This window comes from Tachysurus vachellii, chromosome 5, assembly GCF_030014155.1.
Source record: "Tachysurus vachellii isolate PV-2020 chromosome 5, HZAU_Pvac_v1, whole genome shotgun sequence".
NCBI lineage: Eukaryota > Metazoa > Chordata > Actinopteri > Siluriformes > Bagridae > Tachysurus > Tachysurus vachellii.
In genome coordinates, this window is record NC_083464.1 from 16153619 (window position 1) to 16179224 (window position 25606).

The 25606-nt window shown below is 36.6% G+C and overlaps 3 protein-coding genes across 6 annotated transcripts; 2 read left to right on the forward strand and 1 right to left on the reverse strand.

The window, feature by feature from the left end:
• Window positions 1–1111: 1111 nt before the first annotated feature.
• LOC132845759 (glycoprotein endo-alpha-1,2-mannosidase-like protein) lies at window positions 1112–7705 on the reverse strand. Its single transcript, XM_060870001.1, has 4 exons — window positions 7176–7705; window positions 6308–6417; window positions 1928–2004; window positions 1112–1767 (listed from the first exon to the last, which is right to left on the reverse strand). The coding sequence occupies exons 1-4, from the start codon at window positions 7672–7674 to the stop codon at window positions 1131–1133; spliced, it is 1323 nt and encodes a 440-aa protein (XP_060725984.1). The 5' UTR covers window positions 7675–7705; the 3' UTR covers window positions 1112–1130.
• Window positions 7706–12753: 5048 nt separating this feature from the next.
• lin28aa (lin-28 homolog Aa) lies at window positions 12754–20362 on the forward strand. 3 transcript variants are annotated; one of them, XM_060870012.1, is made up of 5 exons: window positions 12754–13071; window positions 13242–13389; window positions 14019–14194; window positions 16758–16942; window positions 19101–20362. In XM_060870012.1, exons 2-5 carry the CDS (start codon window positions 13242–13244, stop codon window positions 19318–19320), a joined length of 729 nt encoding a protein of 242 aa, XP_060725995.1. In that variant the 5' UTR covers window positions 12754–13071; the 3' UTR covers window positions 19321–20362. The 3 variants fall into 3 exon arrangements, with proteins under 3 accessions (XP_060725995.1, XP_060725997.1, XP_060725996.1); XM_060870014.1 differs by lacking the exon at window positions 13242–13389; XM_060870013.1 differs by lacking the exon at window positions 12754–13071 and having other exon boundaries at window positions 13164–13389.
• Window positions 20363–22406: 2044 nt separating this feature from the next.
• Window positions 22407–25498, forward strand: mecr (mitochondrial trans-2-enoyl-CoA reductase). Of its 2 annotated transcripts, none has more exons than XM_060870008.1 (10): window positions 22407–22729; window positions 22783–22904; window positions 23704–23835; window positions 23921–24064; window positions 24191–24293; window positions 24437–24539; window positions 24702–24775; window positions 24914–24974; window positions 25061–25133; window positions 25283–25498. In XM_060870008.1, exons 1-10 carry the CDS (start codon window positions 22515–22517, stop codon window positions 25444–25446), a joined length of 1191 nt encoding a protein of 396 aa, XP_060725991.1. In that variant the 5' UTR covers window positions 22407–22514; the 3' UTR covers window positions 25447–25498. The 2 variants fall into 2 exon arrangements, with proteins under 2 accessions (XP_060725991.1, XP_060725992.1); XM_060870009.1 differs by having other exon boundaries at window positions 22807–22904.
• Window positions 25499–25606: the final 108 nt, after the last annotated feature.

Sequence of the window (25606 nt, forward strand, 5' to 3'; positions counted from 1 at the left end):
CATGCTGTTTATTGGTACACCAATTTTTTTATTAGGTGTTTCTACATTTCTATTAGTGTTGGTATGTCTAAATTTTTAAATCTTTAAAATTATTTGGCAGTTGGAACAAAATGCTTACCAGTCACATCAATGCTTTATTAAAGGCATTACTGAAGAATACAAAAATGATTGAAATACACTCCACATTCATGCAGTTATCAAGTCAGAAAATCCTTTGACAGCACCACAATGCAAAATATCTTACTGAAAGAGCTCAGATAATGTTCAAGCATCAGAATGAAGAAGAAAATGTGATTTCAGTAACTTTAACCATTTTCCTCTGACCTCTCTTATCAACGAGGCATTTTCACCCACAGAACTGTCACTCGCTGTGTTTTTTTTATTTTTTGTGCCATGTTGTTTAAACTGGACTGTTGTGTGTGAAAATCCCAAGAGATCAACAGTTTCTAAAATACTCAAACCAGCTCGTCTGACTCCAAAAACCATGCCACATTTTCTTCATTCCAACGTTTGATGTGAACCTTAACTGAAGCTTTTGTGCTGTGTCTTATTGATTCTTTGCATTGTTCTGTTGCTTCATGGTTGCCAGATTACATACAAAGAGCAAGTGTACATTTCCTACACTATAACATCATCACTGATTTGTTTCACTCATTGTTTGACCAATTTTGTTTTGAACAAATGTAGGTAGCAAATTTAAACGGCTGATTTTTATTCACTGTCTGTCCTTACATTTTGTTAAACGCTGCAAGTTCCTGTAAATAAACTTTAAATAAATGTTTTTTTTTTATTCATTTAGTTATTCATATGTAATATGAAAGACCAAGGCATTCTTGTCTGAGTCACATGGGTTCAGCAAATGTAGTGGTAATATATTCAACATTCTGAAGACAATTTCTTTTAAAGGTCTCTGAGCTGTAACAGGTAGATGGTATGCTTCTAAAACTTACTATGTCATTCTTTTGATTGTAAAGGTTACTGTTTATATTTTCTTCTGAAATATAGTTTCTGGAGAGGAGCTAATTGAGCTTATGTGACTGGTAAATTGGTTCCCAATTATCAAGGCCTATATACAGCATCCTGTACCAAAGCAAAAAGGTTTGCTCCAAACTATTCCAAACAACTCCATGTCAAACATTCCATCGCTCTTTCTCTTTACGAAACTGCTCAACCCACGTCCTAGTTAGTTCTATATAAAGATCAGGCTCGTGTGGCTGGTAGTCCAGGTACACCCTCCTTATGGTCTTTTTAGGTACTGCCCTCTCAATCTGTGTGCCCTCATGCCACTCGTTGAAGGACGTGATGGAAACGATCTCAGGCCTCACATTCAGTGCTGCTTGTAGACCAGTTTCGTAATATCGGCCGTTTACTCTGTTGCGAGTGTTATGGTTGTTCCAGGGTCGTATACTGGTGTCAATATAGCCAGGGCCCACACATGGCACAAAGAGCAGATTGTTACCATCACAAAAGGCCTTGAGGCCCTCCCAGTTTTGATGAGAGGAGCCATAGGAGAATCCGTTCGAGGCAAAATATGTATACATCCCATCAAATCCTCCAGCAAGGATGTCATGCTTGTGTTTCTCATCCACAATGAGTGCAATGAAGAAACCATCGTACTGGGTTCCACGCAGACTGTGAAAGCCTGTGGAGGTTAGTAAGTCTGCCCAAGCCTCAGTAGGAGTCAGGTAAGAGTCGTAGATATAGAAAAGAGGCAGCACTTTCCCATTGCTGATGCGGAAGCGGTAAAAAGCCCCATGATCTCCATACCTAAATACACATACTATGTTTATTTTACCCCAGTAGCCAACATTTCATGTATTAAATCATGAACAATACTTTCACAGAGCTGCATCAAAGTTACAAATTATAATGCAAACTAGGTAAATATTTATGAGTCATATGTTCACATATTAAAATTAAAACCAACCTGTCAATGATGTATTTGACGTTGTTATGTAAGCTATGGTTAGTCCTTCCTTTATAGGCCTGGATATGAAACGCCACCTGGAAAAGTACACAGTGAACCCTGGCAAGCAAGTTCCTTTTGTAATTTATTGCAAGACCTCCTTAATCGTCTGAAAAATTCTTCTTCCTTTCAATACAAAAGCAAACAGGGCAAATGTAATGTGCTTAGATGTGTGTGCAGCCGGCTTGGTGTCCTTGGTGAGTGCAGTTACATTCAAAAAGGCATTCAAAAATCACCAAGGAAACCAAACTGTGTAAAGTTAAAAGACCTCACATCTGAAATGTTTAGAACTGTAGCTGTACAAAATGTTCAGAATTAACTAAGAAAGATGGGTCTTTCCTTCTGAACAATTAGCTTAACCGCTTCAAATTTTAATTGAAACCCTTTTTCACAAGAAGCTCAAATGTATTCATTGTTTTCATGTTCTATGTGTTTTAATAGGAGCTCTAAAGTCATGTTCTGGAATAATAAAGTACATATTAGTGATGTAACTCTAAATGAATACATTATTCAGATTGAACAGATAATGTATTCTAAGCAGATAATAAGTGAAATATGCACTGTTGCTGCTGTTTTTGCTTTTAGAAAGAGTGAAAAGAGTGGCCTAGACAAGAGTTGCCTAGAGCATCTGGACTGGGATCCCATGGACAACAAATAAAAAAGTTGCAGGAGGATTTTACATTTATATGGGTGCAATATAGATATAAAGATGCAAAGCACAAATGAAAACCATATTAACATGAACACACAGTTGTATTTAATAACTGAATGGTCATCAATACATGGTTTAAATGAGGCCAATGGTTTATATTTTAGGAAAGATCCAATTGAATTCAATAGAAACTATTTTGGCCAGGTACATGCAAAAATATTTGTCAGAGCCAGAAGTCGGTTTCCTGAAACCCGATGATTTTTGCTTTGTGACATGGTGCATTATCATGCTGGAAGTTGGAAGATGGGTTAATTGTGGCCATTAGAAGATGGATTAATTGTGGCCACAAAGGCATGCACATTGACTGGTGTTAACGGGCCAAATGTGTGCCAAGAATACATTTGCACACTATTATACCAACTCCACCAGCCTGCATTGTTGACTCAAGACATGTTGGTCCATGCACTCATGCTGTTGCCAAATTCTGAACCTCTACCATTAGTGTGCCTCAGTAGAAATTGAGATTTATCAGACCAGGCCAATGAGTCAGATGAGTAAGTAGCATAGGTTTAGATCAGGGTCTTCAATCTTAATCATAAAGGTCCAGTGTGGCTGAAGGAGGGAGATGAGACTGCAGATAAGATTGATGACCCTTGGTTTAGATCACAAGATTACATAATAAAAAGACAGCATGATAGGAACAGAATGGAAGAAGTAATGAACATAATGAGCATAGCCATTAACATGATGAACATCAACATTTCACAGAATCCATGAAACAACAGTCCTATTAAATAACTTTTCCTAATTACAGCCTTGAAGTTTAATTATTCTCACAACTTACCCTACTATCTGCCAAAAATGTCTCTGTCTAAAATGCCCATGATAGTAAATGTTGAATAAAGTGTCTTTTTAATGCTTTGTTTATCTGTAGCCAATGTGTATGTGCTACTGGAAGATCAGTGTATATGCAGATAATAGATATTCTGGGGCCATCCAGATATAAGGAATAAGAGTATGATTTACAGTCTCTGTAGCTTTCCAGATTAGACGTATAAAGTCCCTTATGTCATCATAAAACTGCAGCTGAAAGGTACTAATGGATTGAGGTGATTCAGGCCACAACAATTTTCAGTCTGACATGTTAAATAAATGAGTACAGTACATCGGAGGGGGTGGAACTACACTTACTTACCTGCGGTTGAATCAGTAGATAATGTCAAATGATTATATGCATAATAATTTTAAAGAAAATCCTACTTCATGCATATCCATACATTTTATTCTGTATGAGCATATCTTTGTGATGTTGCGATTTTCTCAGTTGAATTTAATGATTGCTCGCATCATCTTGCAAGGTCTAGGCAAAAAATAGTCAAGGCAAAAAATAACACTGTGTATACAGATCTTTTTTTCAGGTATAGAACAGAAGATGGCAATGAAAGTATTGTTTGTGCAGTGTTTTTAATCAACATGCAATCTTCATCAGATAATACGTAGTATATTTCTGATAAGATAAATGCAGTCATTATGCTGAGAAATGGTCAGTATGATTTCAGCTCCTTGTGAATAAGTGATTTTTATGTTTTACTAAAAAGATTACAAATATGAGATTAACATTATTTAAGATATTTAAAAACACCCATCACCATAAATATTAAAGTCATGGATAGTCAGTCTCCACTAGTCAGTAATTTCAGACACATTTGATGTAGTAAAACAAGTGATCCTACACTGTAAATGTATATTTATATGTCATGTAAAACAAGGATCCAAGCAAAAGTCAGCTTTGTACTTATATTGCCATTCAAAAGTATTGGAATGGCAAAGGCCTATTTTTGCCTTACACTGAAGACATTTTTGTTTGAGATCAAATGATTTTAGACGTGACATTAGATTAGCTTTTATTTACTTATATTTATATCTACTTTTTTTTAAACAACATAGAGGATGACAAATGAATTGCAAAAAAAAAATAAAAATTAAGCAATTAAAAACAGTAAGCGGGGGGCACAGTGGCTTAGTGGTTAGCACGTTCGCCTCACACCTCCAGGGTTGGGGGTTCGATTCCCGCCTCCACCTTGTGTGTGTGGAGTTTGCATGTTCTCTCCGTGCCTCGGGGGTTTCCTCCGGGTACTCCGGTTTCCTCCCCCGGTCCAAAGACATGCATGGTAGGTTGATTGGCATCTCTGGAAAATTGTCCGTAGTGTGTGATTGCGTGAGTGAATGAGAGTGTGTGTGTGCCCTGCGATGGGTTGGCACTCCGTCCAGGGTGTATCCTGCCTTGATGCCCGATGATGCCTGAGATAGGCACAGGCTCCCCGTGACCCGAGGTAGTTCGGATAAGCGGTAGAAAATGAGTGAGTGAGAGAGTGAGTAAAAACAGTAAGCAATTAAAAGCTAAATATTTTTATAAACTCTGACTGAATTTGCTCATTGCATTCAGTAGCTCAACTATTTGTTTGCATAGGCTAAGCTGTCTCTATAACACTAGGCTTTGTAATGTAGCTAGCTAATGAATAAATCATGCTTTGTGAGACAAGACCCTTATTGTATATTTTTTTTCCTGATTTGAAAGAAAAGGCATTAATTAACTAGAAGATGTGACCAAAAAAATGAAAAAAATCATTTAAAACTGTGCAATATAAGGGAACGTGCATGAAACCTATTCCAAATTTATGCAATGTGTTAAAGTAAGAAAACAATACAAAACAATTAAACATAAAAAAGAAATATTTACATTAGGTTCCTTGACTGTTAAATATTTGAAACTACAAATTCTCTCCTTTCTTTTGGCCAATTGTATTGTAAAAATTGTAATACAGTTTTCAATTTTGTATTAGTTGTATGCTCAACGCCATTTCTTATAAATATCTTTTCCAGTAAATAGATCAATTGACTTTGGAGTGAAAGACCATCAGAAATCATCTCAACTAGTTCATGGCAAGTGCTGAAATGAGCAGGCACTGAGCAAACACACATTGTGCATTATTGATAGAGCTCAGGTAGAGAGCACTGCCCTGAAACATCTCTCACTCATTACTTACTCTTAGATGTTACTCTAAGGCTGTCCAGCTGCTCATAATGAGTACATAATTACATAGCATTTGTAATTCTGTACAGATATATAAATACATATATCTTTGCTATTTATCTCAAATTCAGCTGTTAGCTGATAAAATGCACTTGAATCACAATTCAGCAGGTCTTTGGCAAATTAGATATGGGAGAATTGCCATCACATAGCTGCTTTTTCTTTTCTTTTGCCCAATTTGAATTTTTCTGTGAACATAATAATTGACGATATACTGAAAATTACAACGATCTGCAATCTTCTATTTCTAAGAGCTGCTTCAGCCACTCTTAATTAGCAGGAGAATTCTGGAGTTACTTGGGTAGAATTACGAAGGAGAGTAACCCAACCCACAGACCACACAGGGTAAAAGTTTCATGAGGGGATTTAAATAATAGCAGGAGGTAAGGGAGAACATCTGCTAATTGAAAGCCATTGCTATATCAGTTAACTGCAGCAGTTCCTCAGCCTCAATACTACTCATCATACTACTAATACAAACACACACAATAAACAGCACTTTTAGTAACTTCTTGCCATATACAGTACTTTCTAATGTGCACGCAATTAATTGAACAATGCAGCTATACATGTTAACTGAAAGTGAAATGCTTACTTTTAAATTGTGCCTTAGTGCAGCATCCAAGATCCATGGTACCAAATCTTCAAAAGGCTCCCCATGATCATCAGCCAAACCCAGAGGATACCAGGACAGAACCACCACACCTTAGAGATAATACAGGTTCACTTTACCATGCACACAAAAATTTGTGCCAAGATAATTCCTTTAATTAAATGTAATTAAAATTTACTGTTTTTCACAGTGAATGTTTTGGCATATTTCATGTGTCACTAGACCCACGAGTACCATTATGCATATGTGAAGACACTGAAACATTACACGTGGACCCCATAAATTAAACAAAAGGCACTTAAATAACATTACTACAACCATGCCCACACAAATAATGATTGTGCCTTAACAATACGATTAATAACACATTAAAAACAGTTTAAGTGTTTTGGCATCATCAGCGTGCTTTAAATAGTGTTAATGAATATATTACTCAGGTATTGAGTGACGGGTCACAGTTTTGCTCTAAATTATACTGTAAAGCCAGAAATATGGAGCTGTTCACTATTTGGTGCTGAATGGTTTACTGCTGGTGGAACGTTGCTTGAACCTGTTATATCGCAAATCCTAAATTTCTTTGAATAATTCAGGCTTTTGAAAACTTAATGTATTGTACAGATAAACAAGTATTCATTTGTCAAGTCTCTACTTCTTATGAAAGTTCCGTCTAGTTCTTCTAGCCGTTGCTGCTTCATTAATAAAAACACAGAACTTCCGGTAGGCTATGTAGTCAATAGCGTTCTGTAAACGTGCGTTAGCCTATAAAATAAACTGGCACTACGATTACCTAGCCCTATAACATGCTCACACATAGAATAACGTGAATAAAGTGATAAGTTGCTCAATGTACCTGCCCCTGCCGTGCTAATTTGCTCCATGTGATACTCCAGCACTTCCGGATCCCTGGAGCTGTACGGCCCCAGTTCAGGGTAAAAACTCGAGCCGATGTCTTCAGGGGGAACATGCCTTCCTCTCGGATAACTGGCGGCGATTTTTGGGTCCCAGTGTGGCACCAGAATATGGTCCCAATGCAAGTATCTCTCATCCGTCTGCGGGTTCCCATACCAGCTGTAGTAAAATATATGAACGTCGTAGGATACACCTCTGTCAGTGCTCGGGTTTGAGCCGGCTGGTTTTGCGTTACTTGCTACAACACGTTCCTGACCGGCAGATGACAGGACATCGCTGACAACGACGTGCCTGTCAACTTTCGCCCCCTTGATGGGCAAAACGTCCAGATCTGAGAATTCATCACTCGGCTTCAGAGTCCTTAATCCCATCAGAGTCCCGAGCACGAAGAGCCCGAAGAGAATAAGAAGGACGCAAGATCTCCTCCGTAGTCGAGCCATGTTTTCAAAAATGCACGTGAAAAGAAACTCAGTAAATGAGCAGGTGCCAGTTTATTTCGAGGTCGAGAACTGCGCGTAAATGAACACACACGACCTAATCAACGTAATGAAACTTGTTCAGCCGAACAGCACTTTAACATCGGCATTATTCTATGTGTGGGCACAACAGCACTGCGTAAGGAAAACCTCTACATGCTTGCGGAGTATAGTTTAAAGGTTGCGTTACGGATTATCTATACTTTAGGCTAATACACTGATGGCTACTTCCAAAGGGAAAACAGCTAAATGTGAGGAAGAAAAAAACGAGTATTAAAAAGCACACTATCAAAGGCTGTCTCCACACTTTAGTCCCATACCCGTAAAACCTGCACTCCAGTGAAGGTTTTGTGCTGGCTTCGCAGAAACAAACACCATATAGGACAAAGCTTGTGTATACAGATCTTTCCCATAAAGCATATTATGCGAGCCGTGTGCCAGCACTAGTAGTTGGACATAATTTCACTGTCGCTGCATTTTCCGTGCGCGCACACCGGGTGCCTCTTAAGTTTCCTTTCAAGGGTGCGCGCGCCTAGGGGGCGGTGTTTCCTCCGGTTCAGTTAGCGTAAAGGTCAGCGCAAGGTACTGAAGATGTGCACGGAACATTTTATCCCTCAGTCTATTATATCTATAGAAACACCGTAAGAACTTCATCGTTGAGCTGATTTTTGTCAGAGATGTTCTGTGTAATGAAAGGATAATTGAAAGCGTAATTGAATGAAAGAATGAATGAATGAATGAATGAATGAATGAATGAATGAATGAATGAATGAATGTTTAGACATACACATTTCTAATGATGATATACACTACAAAAGGATAAAACATCAAAAACTGTGCATAATACACGGTGCAAAAGGTTCGACATACCACTGGATTTCTTCACTAAATTTCAGGTTTAGGATTGGTGTGTTGGAATCAGTGAAACATTGAAATATAGAGTAAACTTTAAGACCATAATTTGGAAACACTTTTCTATGCCTGAAAGCACAGTGGCTGAGCAGCTAGAAATGCTGCTTCTCAGCTCCAGGGTTATAGTCTGTGTAGAGTTTTGCATGTTCCATGTGGATTTCAACCAGTTTCTCTCCTTTCGTCCCATTCCTGTATTGGCCACTTTAAATTGCTCATTGATGTGATAGTGCATGCACAGTGTGCTCTAGATTATTGCCACTAACAATTTAATATTAATAATATTATCAATATTAACTATTTACTATTTATTTTTACTAACAATATTTCTACATATTGCAAATTCACTATAATGCTCTTATAATTGTAATTGTGTCTTATAATGCTCTCATTATCTACACATTTCATGCTGTTATAATGTTTCAGCAGCATGAGCCAAAGGATCCTATATTATCCTCTCATATTTGTTTGAGCAGATGTACAAAAGGCCTCCAGGGTCTGTTATCCTGGTTCACCATCTTTATTAGGCACTGCATATGCACTGATTAGCAGTAGCACCCAACTGGGCATTCATTAAATTTCAGGGGTTTCGTTACCACGACGTAAAGTGGGCGTGGTTTCTGGAAGTCTTGGAAAACGCCTTCTTTCTTTATATATATATATAGCCAGGAGTGTAACTCTTGTAAACTACTTAGAGTCAAAGGGACAAATTATTTGTCCCTGAATCCTGAAATCATTATTTATAATTGAAGATTAAAGACAGCCATTGCACATAAGAATGAGTGTATTCTGTTAGAGCACTGGGGAAGGGCGTGAAGGGGCTCAGGCAATTCTCTTATAATTCTTCCCTGGCTGCGTAATCGCTGGTCTCTGTATGTATCTCTCTCAGTAAGAGGGAAAATGTACCATACGTTTTATTGATACACTAAATTAAAAAAAAATTATATTGACATGCCATTTTGTTTGAAATTCTGCAATGGGTTAAATTTGAGGTTAGCTGTACAATCATCTGTCATTTGACGTTCTTCAAGGGGTTGTTTTCCCCCATTTAAGGGATTTTAACCTTCCAGCTTGAAAGCTCTCATCACAAAAACAGTAAAATCACTGTGCCTGTTTGCGTGTGTGCACGCGTGCCTGCGTGTGTGCTTTAGAGCTAGGGCTTATTGATTGGGTGCTACTTCGATGCATCACCTTGGAAACAAAGGCTTGATAAATTGACATGCAGATGAAATCAGGTTTAATATTGATGATCTCCTTGAGTTTGGAAGGGGGGAGGGTGGTGGATTCCTTTCATATACACCTTATTACTGCTTGATAGGAAATTGGAATTGTACACTTGCAAACGTAATCTTAAAGGGTCTTGTCATCTGTTATTTGCCGGAATTTCTTGGCACACAAACAAATGTGACAATTGTGAATTTGTGGATTAAAATGTATCGCGTTATTTGTACAATCGGTTAGTCTGATGCTTTGTGAGAGCTATTTTTTTCCTTTAGCCTCAGGAAGAGGTTACGTTATGGGAACTGCAATATGATAACCCTTTTCCATCATACATTAAAGAGTCGAATAGTTAACGAATTTCCACTGAAGTTCCAAACAAGAAGATTTCACACTATAAATATAATAGGGATTCTTAATAAAGAAATAAATGTATTATTATGATTATTATTATGATTATTATTATTATTATTATTATATCATGTATATGAGTATACATACATATGTGTATATATATATATATATATATATATATATATATATATATATATATATATATATATATACACACATATATATATATATATATGTGTGTATATATATATACACACACACACACATATATATATATATATATATATATATATATATATATATATATATATATATATATATATATATATATACTCATATACTCATATTAGTATTTTTAAATTAACGCTTAAACGGATAGCTTTGCAAATCTTAATGTTAATATTTTATGTTAAACGTCATGCAAAACAAGCGCATTTATCATACAAAAAAATCTTTCCACCTTTTTCCTTTTAATAGAGTTTTACAATTAGGCCTGTCCAATCAGTCACTTTTTTTAAACAAATAGATCATAAAATAATAAACTGATTTGACATTAAGGTGATTTTTGATTCATGATGTGTAACAGATCTTCGCCATCGTTTGGAGGAACAATAGGAAAGCTAGTAGCTGAGGTTTTCGTTTCTTAAACGAAAAGTATTTTCAATTTCACTCGCTTTATAAACAGATTTGTGTTGAATTGCAGTGAATTTAATGTGGTCCGGCTAACCGCATGTTAATCACGGATAAACAGCAGAAGATATAAAACCAAGTTCAGGAACGCTGAACATCTTTAACTCTAAATGATGGTCTTTGGTGCACTGACACCCTTTAATGAATGAAACCAAATAGATCTGATCTAATAAAATGGTGACTCTTCCCATTGATATTCATTATTCGTATATGATTAATGCTAAAACGTGAGATTTTTGTGTTACATTAACATTAGTTTAGGACTTTTTAGTCTATCCTACTCTTTTCACGTGAAAGATTTTGAATTAGCAGTGATTCTGTTACTTTATTAAAACATTGATTTAACATTATATATTGTTTAGAAAATTTTGATATTTTGTTTGTTTATTATCCAGCATTTAAACTTTTTGAAAATAGTCTTTTCTAATTTTATCTAATCTTATCGTATTTTAAAATAATAAAAATACGTTCTATCAAATAATTTAAGAAAATCATTTCTATTTATTGAACAGTGGGAATTTATTTATTGCAATTGATTAGCACGTGCAGGATCCCACTGTTAACAATGGTCATATATTAATCTATGCATTGGATTAAATATTAAAAGTTATACTCACTAGCTAGCATGTAGCACTGTCCCAACCCTATCCTTTCCAAGTGCCTTTAACATGCTGCATGAGTAAACAATACAAAATGTAGTTTCTGTCTTTTGAAAGAAACATGCCCAATCGTTGGAGTTATTGGGTTATTTAAGGTTTCTTGGTTTAAGTTATTGTGATGGAAAAGTTACTAAACTTCCCCACAAGAGGGCAGAATCACTTATACAATTCCAGGCTCCCAACACTGGTCCAGGAAAACCTCCTCTCCTAGTATTTTCTCTGCTCTAACACACATTATTTAGGCAATGAGCTAATTAACAGCCCTTGCTGAATCAAAGTGGGGAAACTGGGAAAACACCAAAACGTCAGTATAGGGGCTATTCCAGAACATGAGCTGGCAATTTGTGCTTTAAACATTAAAGGTATTATGTGCCACTGACTGCTGATGGAATTTATGGAAATTGGCTTTTTTTGTTTAAAAACAATCTGTTTTAAATGATACCTTCTAGCTGTATGGTGTGTTTTTTTTTTGGAAATAATAGGAAATGTTAACGCATATGTATTCCTGTATTATTTTACTAAAGGGAAGGCCAAGCCATCATTTCCTTTCCACAGCTACGCTGTTTATTTTATAGAATCCAGAGGATTTCTGCAGTAATCACTGGGCGGTTTCTATTACGCTTAATCAATAGCGCCAGATTGTGGTTGTATAATATAACATATTTCGAGTGAGGCCAAATCGGATGTCTGTTTGATTAAAAAAGATGCAAGCATTAAGGAAATGTAAACCACATATAGGGGGAAATCACATGGATTTAGCATGTGAGTAATCAGATGGGGTTTGGGCTCTTTTCTAACTCGTCATATCATTCTTCTAATGTCACGAGTTCAGTATTCGCACGTGCAATTTCAGGAACATGCTGAAATTTTTTTTTAACCCTTTTTAGACTTATTTTTAGAATTATATGTAATCATTATATCGTTGCAAGCATTTCATTGTTAGTATAGAGATTTTAATTCGGTGACGCCAGTTTTGTGATTTCTCTGGTCAGGCACCTGATTCAACTCACCTGTTAATTATCTGGTTAAGTGTTGGAGTAGGAAACTAAACAGGGATGAGGAAAGGCATATGGGGGAGCGCATGACTGAATTCAAAACCCTATATATATATATATATATATAAAAACACACACAAACACACAAACTTATATCAACATTGTAGGTGTTCACTGCGTATTTTGCTTTGTGGTGGGGTGTTGATCAGTTTCACGCACAGACCCAGCTGTGCACTGGCCCCCGTTTGTGATTGGTCCCTCCTTCGGAGTAAAGGGGCCAGTCTCTCATTCATTATGGTATGTGTTGTTTACCGCGAATGGAATAGGAACAGAGAAACATGTGGACTTGACCGAAGCAGAGCCTTCGGTCTTTAGATGCAGAGGGACCATAAAGAGAGTGACAACAGGAGATTGGTGCAATAACGTGAAGAGACGATATAAAAACGGTTCTTTTTTTTGACGCAGAAATTGAATGCTGGGTTTCAAAGGAAAAGAAACAACCCTGCGACTGGAGCCCGGAAAAGCCATGGCTGAGGGTACGTGGACACGGTGATGGGTGAATGATATAGAGGTATATCAAGGTAGCAGTTTCACCGTATTAGGGTGGCTGGGGGTTGGGTTTCCTTACATTGTATCAGGTTTTAGGGTTTCTTCCCAAAATCTTTCGCCCTGACCCTCCCACTTTTCTCTCCTGGATGGCGAGTAGATGGTCAAGCCTCCCTTTGTTTTCTTCACCCTTTTGGTCAAGATAAGGTTTGTCGTGAAGGGTCACTTTGGTCTGGGGGAAAGGACACAAGCAACGCAAGGTTTTATTTCACTGAAGATGGGTTCGATTTCACACCACGATTTTCAAGGTGAAATGGCCATTTTCGACCTTATAATTAATTGTGTTACTTTAGAAAAAAACAACAACATTTATCTGGCGATGGAAACCAATAGGGGCCCAAAGTCCGGTTATGCCGATTCTGCGTAGCCATGATTGTGTGATCGTGTGATGTAACATTGTGTGATGTAAAGATTTGCGTTTAATTAAAATGTGCATATCGAAATATACGTTGTCTTGATGCAAACGTGTAACTTTATGAACCACAAATTATTCTGTATCTGTGTAGATAGTGTTCCCCAACCCAATATTTGGACAAATTTACACAGGCGTTTTATGGTGCAGTTGTTGTCTATCATTCCAGAAAAGGCTGTATTTCATCTTAAACAGTACATCTATTAAAATGTTTGATTTCATCTTTAATTTATAGAACTGGAAGTATTTTTCCTAACAGGCAGTTTACAAAAATGTTTGCTCTGTTCTCCGGTTTTTGATTACAAAATATACTAATAAAACGCATAAAGATGGTTAGGTGAATTTAATGCAGCAAAACTTTGTGCATTCATTTGACATTGGTTGCTTTATGAGAAACTAGAAATTTGTGTGTTGGTATTTTATGGTTTCCTTTGCTCCTAATATTGCCATTATATATCATTGCAGGAGGGTGCACTAAAATCGAGAAAGAGGAGGGACAGGGCATTGAGGAAGACGCGCAGTCGTTCCACGGTGTCGGTGTGTGCAAATGGTTCAATGTGCGGATGGGTTTCGGCTTCTTGTCTATGAACCGACGAGAGGGAGTTCTGCTTGAAGTTCCAGTTGATGTTTTTGTCCACCAGGTGACTTTTTTTTTTTTTTTTTTTATTCATAATTTTAAAATTTACTCTGGTGCTTCAACAGCGCTACAACTGTTGTCACTGCTTGCGATAGGACTGATGACTGGAATCATGACAACAATATACAGAACCAGAGTGTCTTAAAATGACCCATGGTTGGGGTATTTACCTTTGCTTCTCATGCGAGACTACTGCCTCCACCCTTCAGACAATTCAGTGGTGTGGTTTCTTGTTGCACCTTTTCATCCTGATTTCCTCTTGCCAGGTTTCTGCTGAAAAGTCATTAAGGGCCATCTGAGGTCTTTGTAAGATCCACCCCCCGCCCCTCAAGCTACAGTATGCTAATAGCTGATAGACATAGGAGATTTAGAGACACCACTTTTTCTGAAGGAGTCTGTTGACATTCTAAGGCTCTTGATATGCTTTGCAACCTTCATGTTTAGATTGTGTCCATGTAGATTGTAAAAGGGGCATAATATTTAGAAATTTGATGAACTATGGAAATAAGAAATTAAATGTAAAACTAAATGTAAGGTACATATCAATCAATTTGAAAATATTATGCATAGTAATGCCTGGTAGATGGTGTTCTGGCTATAAGACCAATTAGCTGTAGGGTGGTCCACATGCTGGGCCTGTAGGAACCACAGTTGTTGTGGACCAAAATGAGGAACAGCATGTGAGAGAACAACTGCTGGGATCCACTAGCCATTGTACAGGAGGACAAAGAAAGCTGTATCCCAATAAAAAGTGCTTTCTCACCCATGACGACCCCCACTTTATCTAGAGAGCCATCCTTCCCATTGTCCTCTGACGTCTTCCTCTACTTCTCCCCTACTTCTCAAAGTAGCCATGTGTGACTGTAGCAATATACAGTCAAAGATTCATTACAGAAATTTAATTATAATATTTTAAAATTAAAAGGTTTCTGAAAGTTTATTATTGTTTTTCATTTAGATTTCCAAATAAAAATATTTGTGTGCTCGAGAATTAATTCCTAATTAAAATGTTAGTATGTAGTTTTTTTTTTTGTTTTATTTTACTTGGATGGATGGGGGGGGTTGCTCTTCAAAGAACTGTAGCTCGTAACAATAGAATAGCTCAATACACACAGAATAATCTTTGTAATCCTAAAAAAAGTAGGAAGAAAAGGTTTTAGACTAGTGTCAGGATTTGGCTGTAGGACCCCTTGCTAAGTAGGTACAATAATTAATTAAATGTTCCATTCTAACGTTTTAGAGATGGAGAAAGGTATTAATATTTATTAGTGCAAACACTGGTCAGTTACACATCTATGTTTTACCAGCTCTTGGAACTACATTTGATGTAGTTCATCACATGATGATGCGAGAACAGATAGAAGAACATTACACTCATTTCTTATTACTTTTATTTCTTAATGCACAATTTTCACTTGCAAATGAATAATGCCACAGTTACACTATGTCTCCAACTTTCTCATTCCAACCTCACATTACAATCAAACGGCAGGCATTTTTTACATTTATTAAATATAATATCTGGCCAAGCCTCACTTTCTTAGATGGCTACCTGTCACAACAGAGCTATTCATCACTTAAGAGACCCTCCACAGATCAGCTCTTGAATATATGTGACATTGTTTCGTGCTTCCTTGGGTACACTACTGCCGTTTCAGTGACTTGCTCCAGTCTATGGGTAATGGACGATTGGTTGGATGCTGGACAGTTTGGATTTTTTTAAACAAGCATTGAGTTGATATTGATGAATCGCCTAGTTTGTCCATTTACATATGAAACCACGTAAATGTGTAAGAGGATATTTTGTAGTAAAGGGTTTTTCAGTGCCAGTTGCATCCTGCATGCTTGCAAGTTTTTTTATATTTTCAATTCAAGATGCATGGTCCAACTAGCTAATAACTGGTAGTGTAGGAAGCAGGAAAAACTCGAACCACTGCAGGACAGTGGGGTCTTCAGGACTAGAGGTGTGAACCCCTTCTCTGGGCCACCTCTACATGCATCTGTACTGAGGAACCATTTAAGGAATTTTCCTTGGCCCCTACCCCATCCAACTTAACGGTCAGTGTCACCGAGACAGGAATTAAGGCACTGGTGTGTAATATTGGGGGAGGGTATGTGTGAGAACCTCTACTATGCAGTGTGTGGAATGCAGAATCTCCAGGAAACTTTAATACACATTCTGCACCATCCTCTAAGTTTGTGGCCCCTCTCACTACAGCAGAAAATGAGTTGTGGAATTTTGAACTGACACTAATTCAGGCCGAATTCTGATTTGATGCACATTTGGTCTTACCTGTATGCAGATGGCTACAAAGACAGTAATGCATGTGTTGAGTAAACATTGAAATAGACTATAGATTGGCTTAGAAGAATTATTTTAGCTTGAATGAAAATTTTTGTGCATATTCATGAATTATTTTTCTGGTCTGATGTAATTATCTCAAAGCTTAATTGGAAAATAAATTTTCTTAGATATTGTTTTAGGTATTGCTGTTAAAATATACCATTTACTGCCTGACAGGATTCTCAATAGCAAATACTAATGAATACAATTTGTTTCTTCTCAGAGTAAGCTACACATGGAGGGGTTTAGGAGTCTGAAGGAAGGTGAGGAGGTTGAGTTCAACTTTAAGAAGTCTTCCAAGGGTCTGGAGTCTGTGCGGGTGACAGGGCCTGGAGGAGTGCACTGTATAGGCAGTGAAAAGAGACCCAAGGGCAAGACTGCTCAGAAACGCCGCTCCAAAGGAGACAGGTGAGGATGAGATGATTTATTGGGCTTATTCTTAGCAACTGTACATGAAGTATTAACTGCAAGCTTAAATCTGAAATAGTGCATGTCCTTGTTTATTGCATTGTAAGTGGAGATTTTAAACTCTCACTTAAGTTTTATTTGTAAAGTGATTTGGTCTTCTCCACTCACTCTTGTCAACTCATCTCATGGTTGGGGTCAATCAGACAGGCTTGACATGTGACCTGGATCAATAACTGTTTAAAATGTTTGGCCAATAGTGCAATCCTACTCAGTAAATTTAACCTTATGTCCAGCCTTACTCCTGTGGCTGTCTTTAACATTTTAGACCACTTTCTTGTATCTGTATGTAAGTTCTGGTTTAAATTTTAGAATTCGACATCCATTCGTTCCTAACAAAGATTTTTCACAACGCACATCATGTTGTGGACCACTATTTGGATTATAAATTTGGACAGATGTTAGAGGTGTATTGGTTGGCCTCTTGGTCAGTGAGATCTGGTTATGGTAAAGAACAAAATGTAGGGTAGGGATTGTTACAGCCCCAAATAGTCCCAAGTGGCCTGTCTTTGATACAACTGCCGTGGACCGCGTTGGTCCTTTAAGAGGTGCCACAGCTGTCTAATGTGATTACTCATCCTTGTCAATGACAACAGTACATTTTAACAAGTTGTTTTTGTTAGAGCAGCATTGTCCATATGCGTCATCCGTGTAAAATGCAAGTCACAAGATAAAACCTACATAGAGAAAAGAAAATAATTTATATTAGAAAAGAAGGTAAATATTTATATTCATTTGTATTTGAATGAGCTTAGAATAAAATGTCAGTGTATCTCCAGAAATGAACAATCTTATATGATCAAAATATAAGTGATTCCTGTTCTGTTTGATTCTCATTCCTGTTGTGAAATCCTGGATTCTTCACCCACACCCACACACACACACACAAAATGAGAGTTGCATAAACACTAGCACACATACAAACGTTTTTGTTTTATATAATACTGTTCAGGATCCATTGAGGAAGAAACACAGCAGCTCATTTAATTGATAACAGATGTAGGTGCTTGAAAATGGTCAGGGGTCATTGTTGCCATGGACACTGCATATGTTTAGGGCTTGGGGTGAAGTTGGAGGAGCAAGAGGTCATAGTTCATAGGTTAACATTGCAGTTTTTTTTTCTGACAAAGGGACCTATAGACTTTCTCCACACACTTTCTGTGATTGATCCACACCCCCAAGCTGCTGCTGTGGTGGACCCACTTGGACTCTCACTTCAGTGCTTATGAACCACCAGCAGCATCACTGCACTCCCCAGTGTCCGGACATGCCCTTATCTGCATATGCATCAATACAGTGGTGACAGAGTTCACCCACTACCCATCTGTCATTTATGTTACCACGCGTGGCCGTGATCTAAAACATTTTTCAAAGCCAACCCCCTTTCACTCTATGCAATGCTCATCAATGGCTAGAGCAATTTCATTGTACATTTGGTATGATTACCAGTGAAACGTTATGCGGAAATGTATTGGCCAGATCCATGGTGAAAGTTTATATTCACTTGTCAAGTTCTGGACCAACTATGTTTGATAAACATTATACAGCAGTCAAATACTGGAAAAAATGGCTGTTCCTTAAACTATTATTTATTATAATATTATAATTTTATTACAATAATCATACAAATTTTTATTCAATAACCATTTTATGTGGTTGACAGAATTTTTCTTAATATCTCTCAAATACATGCTAGTAGGTGACCACAGTGATGCAAAATTAGTCCTGAAAGTGTAAATGAGTGTGTGAAGGTGTGTTGCCCTACAACTCAGTGACTATACAGGCCATGTGGTCAGTGATCTTGAAGTTCTTGATTTAGAGAAGTGGAATTGACAAGTTACAAAAGATCTATAAATAAAGGAAAGTGTGCTCTATACAACTAAGGCTATATGAGCTTTATTAATGCAAAACCTGTTTTTGGATAGCTAGCTATTGGATTGGATGTGTCTCAGCTAGTGGTTTGTAGGTTCCATATTACCCTTTTTTGAATTTCCTATACAGTTTATTTCTTTATTTTAATAGAGATATAGTTAGCAAATTAGTTAATCATTCTTCCAGTGTCCTGTTGTATTTTAAGAATTATTTAATCTTTGCTTCTCAGGTGTTACAACTGTGGAGGTTTAGACCACCATGCAAAAGAGTGCAAGCTGCCTCCTCAGCCAAAAAAGTGTCATTTCTGCCAGTGTGTTTCACACATGGTTGCCAACTGCCCAGCCAAAGCCCAGCAGTCCTCACCGAGTTCTCAGGAAACACCTTTCTCTTTGAAGGGAAAGGAAGAAATGGATAATTATTCCCCTCCACCCACCGAGATCATCAATTGAGGCAAAAGTGCACAGAGGACTTTGGGATGGAGCTCACAAGTCAATCATACCACTACAATAAAAAAGGTGAACATAGGTTCTGACTAATGCTGCTTTTGGAGAACCATTTTGTCTTTGGTGTAATACTCAGGGATAGAATTGTTTATACTCAGGGATTTTCACCATGCAATATTGAATCTCAATAACAGAAGTGACCTCAATGTATCTGACTTTTGATTATACTTTTCTACATGCTTTGATAATGCTGACAAGAGAATGTGACATTTTGTCTGTCTGACAAAGAGCAGAGGCTGTGGAGACAATACTCTGTAAAGAATGTGTATTTCAGGGATATTTATTGTCAGGTTCAGGGTCTGGAACAGAGCTGGGGTGTGTTTACAATCGACTGACCTCACCACCTGGGGCCAAATGAATGTTACATTGGTATGGCTTGCCAGTGATTTCTTGTTTGTTTTATCCCTGTTGAGTTATAGATTGTGATTATTTTAAAATAACAATGTGTTAATTTCATTGATTATTTGCAAACTACACTATGAATTCAACTGCTACTCATGCCTGTGCTAATAATGTTTGCCTTTTTTTCTTTGACCGTTAATTTTCTAAGAGTTTATTCTTTTGATGAAATCCATGTTTAATTCACTACAATGTTGCCTCATTGCCTCCTCAGCTGCCAGACATGTTTAGAAAGAAGAGGTGCATGCAGATCTAGCCTTACTAGTCTTTAAAAAGAAGCTAGCAGACATTCTTATACATTTAATATATACCTTATATGTTAACTTATAAGAAGAATATTTATTACTGTGGCTTCTCCTCAAATACCCTTTCCTTTACATTGATTTTATTGTAAACATTCATCCTCTTCTCCCATTATTTATGAAATGTTTAATTTACAGACTATGAAAAATCTACTATGCACAATTTTGTTAGATGAAAACGAGTGTTGGGAACTTTATGTATGCTTATCAGTGCAAGTCTGCACTAATCATGGAGCTTATGCTTATTTTACTGTTGCCTATATTTGTTTCGAACAATTTTTAATTTTTTTTTTTTTTAATAAATTACTGATTTAACATAGCTGTAACCTATGATATTTGTCAATTAACCACAAACCTGAAAATCTCAGGGAGAGACACAAGATTGTAAGAGGTTTATGTTGGAAAAAAATAGACAATTCCAGAATCACACTCTTATTAAACTAACATTAACAATCATGTTATGTAATGTTATGTTCATATAATTTTTTTTAATTAATTTCTTTAGAATATTTGACTGCCAACAATCATGCTATTATTATAACACATTTTGTTTCTAAATATATAGATGATATATATTCTATATAATATCTATAATATTAATAATAATAATAATTAGGTTTTTTTCCTCCCACTCTCCAGGCCATATTTTAAGTTTATTTAAAGGTATGAGGAAACTTGTGTATTTGCACAAAGATGGAACACCATTTTAGCACATCTGCCTTTGTTGGATGTTTTTTCCATTTGTATTATAACTTTCTGCCTTATGATGGAATTCGATAATATTTTGGCATTTATTATTTTTGTTGTTCTGTTCCTGTAATTTCAATGCTTTTCTCACAGTTCAAATGATTCAGGAAAATAAATCAACTGTTTTAGAGAGTTTAGTGCCGTGAAGTTAAACTTTTGTTTATTATATATATATATATATATTTGTGTGTGTATGTATACATATGTACATGTATGTATGTATGTACATGTACGTGTGTGTATGTATGTATACATATGTACATGTATGTATGTATGTACATGTACGTGTGTGTATGTATGTATATGTACGTGTGTGTGTGTGTACGTGTGTACACGCATACACATACACGCATACACATGTATGTATGTATTTTGTAATTTTATTTCTATCACAATCTATAATTTGCCCTGTTTGGGCTAATTTGGTAAATACTTTTCTGGAAATTAAATTTATATTCTTTAAAAACTTATCTTTCTGAATATTGGTTAAAAAAAAACCCTCTTGGGCTGAATTTCCAGTGAAGGATTTTCTGTTATATTGACTATTGAATCTCAAGTATGCACTGCTGGATTGCTGGGGCTTAAACTATTTTAGGAAACCTCTGTTTATACTTGCTTAATAAATTCAATTTTATAAAAACAACCTTAAACAGACTGTCTATCTTTTCAGTTAAAGATTTTATGAAAGCCTAAATAAAGAGCAGTAGCATGCTACAGTCCATCCAGGTAGTTTTAGGATCTAGACTTAAATACTTTTTTTGAATAATGCAATGTACATCACTGATGACAAAGATTACAAAACACTAAGAGGTGTAGTTTCTTTCTAAAGGAAAATTAATGTTCTACTGTCGGTCAAGGGACGAGCCTGTTGAAAATTCTACAGTTGCCTAAATTTCTTTCTGACGTTCCCAGTTAAAGAATCAGAAACACCTTTATTTCAAAGTACTGTGTGTTTTACATGTACAAGGAATTTGTCTTGGTTTATTGGTACATGAAGCAAGGGAGCATAAAGAACCTATGAATACTATGAGAATAAATGCAATTTATTGGAATTTAATGGACAGAGGAAACATTAACTGTACATCTTTAGAAAAAATCAGTAGGGATGAAGTATAGAAACTAGAGGATACAACTGTTATGAAATAAACCCTGCAGCAGGAAACCTTTTATATTTATTTATTTAGTTTTGCTTTGACAAGAATAAGGCTGTGTCATACAGATTTCAACAATATATTATTCATTTAAATAGCATGATACTTATAATTTTGAAATAATTAAATTGCAGGCTAAGGGAGATTGGAGGATAAAAGATAAAAGTTTAAAATGTCTTTTTGGATTTATTTATTTTTAAAATAATACAAATATAATATATTAATACTATTATAATATAATTCTATAATTATACTAATATTATTTTAATTTAAAATAAAAATCATATGTTCTCTCCTTAACGCCTCTATGTTTGTATTATTATATTTTACCCTAAACTGAACTGTTACTCCACAGTACTCCAGATCATTGGGTGGCAGTAATACACGTAGAATTCTTTGCCAACCGCCTTTAAAAACCGCAGAAGAAGATGAATATTATATATTGCGCAACAACATGGCTGCCTAGCGTACAATAAGAGTTGACAGTTCAGACTGCAGATAATATGCAAAGATGCAAACATCGGAAGTGATATAAGATAAGATGGAAGTGTGGCGTCTTGCCCGGGTTTTGTCCCGGACCTTGTGTCTTAATAAATCGACGTGTGGAGCAGTTTTAGTCACCAGTCCCTTTCTGTCCGGTGGTACGACTGTGCTACAGGGCATCACTTCTCGCTCTTACTCCTCAACAGGGCCAGCAGTCACAGAGAGCACCGCGCTAGTGTACAGGAGACATGGAGATCCATCACAAGTGGTTCAGTAAGCACTGGTTACAGAACGTAAACATTTCACTTCGAGACACCTGCGATCAGCTCTGTTGTTTGTGTCATTGGCAGGTTGGAGACTCGCAAGCTTCCTGAATTGGAAGCTAAAAGTGTCCTTGTGAAAATTCTTGCATCTCCCATCAACCCCGCGGATATAAACATGATCCAAGGCAAGAAAATGCCACCAGAAGTATTTACGGATGTCTCGTTGTCAGGGTTAACGTTTATTTGATGTGTATGGGAAAACTCAGAGCAGATGCATACAAAAAAACATCCTTCAAATTATAAATGTAAACAAAAGAAAGATCTCTGTTCCAACTTTTTCTGAGCAGCTACTGTTTATCTAAACACAGATCAAAACAGGTAGACCATCTTGTCAGATGTTAATTTTGGTATTAAATCCCCTACTACTGCAACATCATACAGGTTTTGGTCTTTTAAATAAGTAATAAAATGATAATTAGAAAATCTGAAACTTTTTTAATAATAGGTTTGGTCAAGCAATAAGGAAGCTTGAAATGAATTTACTTAATGGTAAAGATGGTCTACCCATCTGACCAGCATGAGGGATGTTGTAGCCTAGTGGTTTAGGTGTTGAACTATTGACCGGAAGGTCATGAGTTTGAATCCCAGGTCCACCAAGCTGCCATTGCTGGGCCCCTAATCAAGGCCCTTAACCCTCAATTGCTCTGTTGTATAACTTGTAAGTCACTCTGGATAAGGGTGTCTGCTAAATGCCAGAAATGTAATATAAGTGTTTTGCCAGTTGCTAAGTGGCCAGACTAAGCAAGATTTTTCAGTATGTTTTTAGACCTGCTAAAAACAAGTATCCTATTAATGTGCTATATAAAACTACAATGCATATGGACAAGCAAATGGTTAGATGTCCTTTTGATTTATCTAAAATGGATAAGTGTCACTCCCAGGGTTAATTTAACCCACTGCTGTTCATACGCTCTGCTTAATTAGGAACCTACGCAATACTGCCTGATCTTCCGGCTGTTGGTGGCAATGAGGGAGTGGGTCAGGTCTTAGAAGTGGGCAGCCAGGTCCAAACAATCAAAGAGGGTGACTGGGTCATTCCTCGAGATGCTGGTCTAGGTAAGTCTTTACACTGTATGTAGATCTTATATCCCTATTATCCCTGTTTTTTTGGTTTATTTTTAATTTAGATATTTTTGTATAGGCACATGGAGGACTGCTTCTGTTTTCAATGAGGGTGATCTGGTGACAGTGCCCAGTGATATCTCTGTCCTTTCAGCTGCTACACTAGGAGTCAACCCTTGCACTGCATTCCGAATGCTCTCTGATTTTGAGAGTTTAGTGGCAGGTAATTGAAGCTTTTATGGCAGAGATATTGTGTTAAAACTTTTTTTTTTTTTTTTTTTTTTTTTTTTTTAAAATGTTAAAAACTAATACTTTTCACATATGCATTTATCGTAATCTCGGATTTTAGGAGACACTGTCATCCAGAATGCAGCTAACAGTGGAGTTGGACAGGCTGTGATCCAGATAGCAGCAGCAAAGGGTGTCCATACAATCAATGTAGTCAGGGACAGGTAAAATGATTATTTAATGATTGTCATAATTTATCGTACAGCCATCTTGGCTGCAATTTCCTTTTAGCTCAAAATTATTTACAGATAATTTGTCAATTTCATGAGTTATGTGTAAATAAGATTTGCATGATTTGTTTATTCAGACCAGACCTGCAACAGCTGACTGACAGACTAAGTGCAATGGGAGCCACTTACGTGATTAAAGAGGAGATGTTAAGAAAGCCAGAAATTAAGGACATCTTCAAGGCTAGTTTCCAAATAAATAAACTAGGATTTTAGTTTTAGTTGGCATTTGTATTTTTTTTTTTATATTAGAGCAACACCACAGTTTTTGGTTCATTAAAAAAAAAAAACAAGAAGAAAGCTACTTATGCTAATAATCTTAACACTAATGTTTGTTTGATACAGGTTTGTCCTCGACCTAAACTGGCCCTTAATGGTGTGGGAGGAAAAAGTGCCACAGAGCTTCTTCGACATTTACAGTAAGTTGCATTGCTTGAGAAGAAAATGGTTTTAGTGCTTTAAAATGTTAAAATATTGTTCATTAAAACAAAATGGAATAAACCTGATAAATGAAAACTTTGCTTTTGCTTATGCAGTTTGTGCTCTGTGTTGTGTAGGACTGGGGGCACCATGGTGACATATGGAGGGATGGCCAAGCAACCTGTTACTGTGCCTGTGGTAACCTTATATATTTTAAACGGCATATATGTCATATCTGCTGGGGTTATGTTGTCTGGTTTAAGCTGTTATTTTTCTTTGTTTAGAGTGCTCTCATCTTCAAGGATGTAAAAGTACGAGGATTTTGGGTCACTCAGTGGAAAAGAGACAATAAGCACAGTAAGCACAAAAACCATAGTTACCGTAGGCTTTGTGAATTAACAACCTCATTCTCCTGATGCATGTATCGAAAATAAATCTAATCGACATATTATGTGACATGGCAGGTAGTTCTAGCTTTATTAAACTTTATTCTGTGATTTGCACAGATGATGAGGCGTTGCGTTTCATGTTGGACGAGCTATGTACACTAATCGGTGCTGGAAAGCTGTCAGCCCCATCCTGCACAGAAGTGGGAATGAAGGACTTCCACAAAGCTCTGGACAATGCCATGAAGCCATACATCTCCTCTAAACAAATCCTGGTCATGTGATTCTTGTACACAAATTGTGCTTTAAACATTAAAATCTAATAAGTGCTATTCATTTGTGTAATCCTCCAGAAATAGTTCATATTAGTTGAAGCCTCAGATACTTCTGTATTATTTAATACAACATTAAATAAAATATTAAAAAGAAAAAATAAGTAAGTTT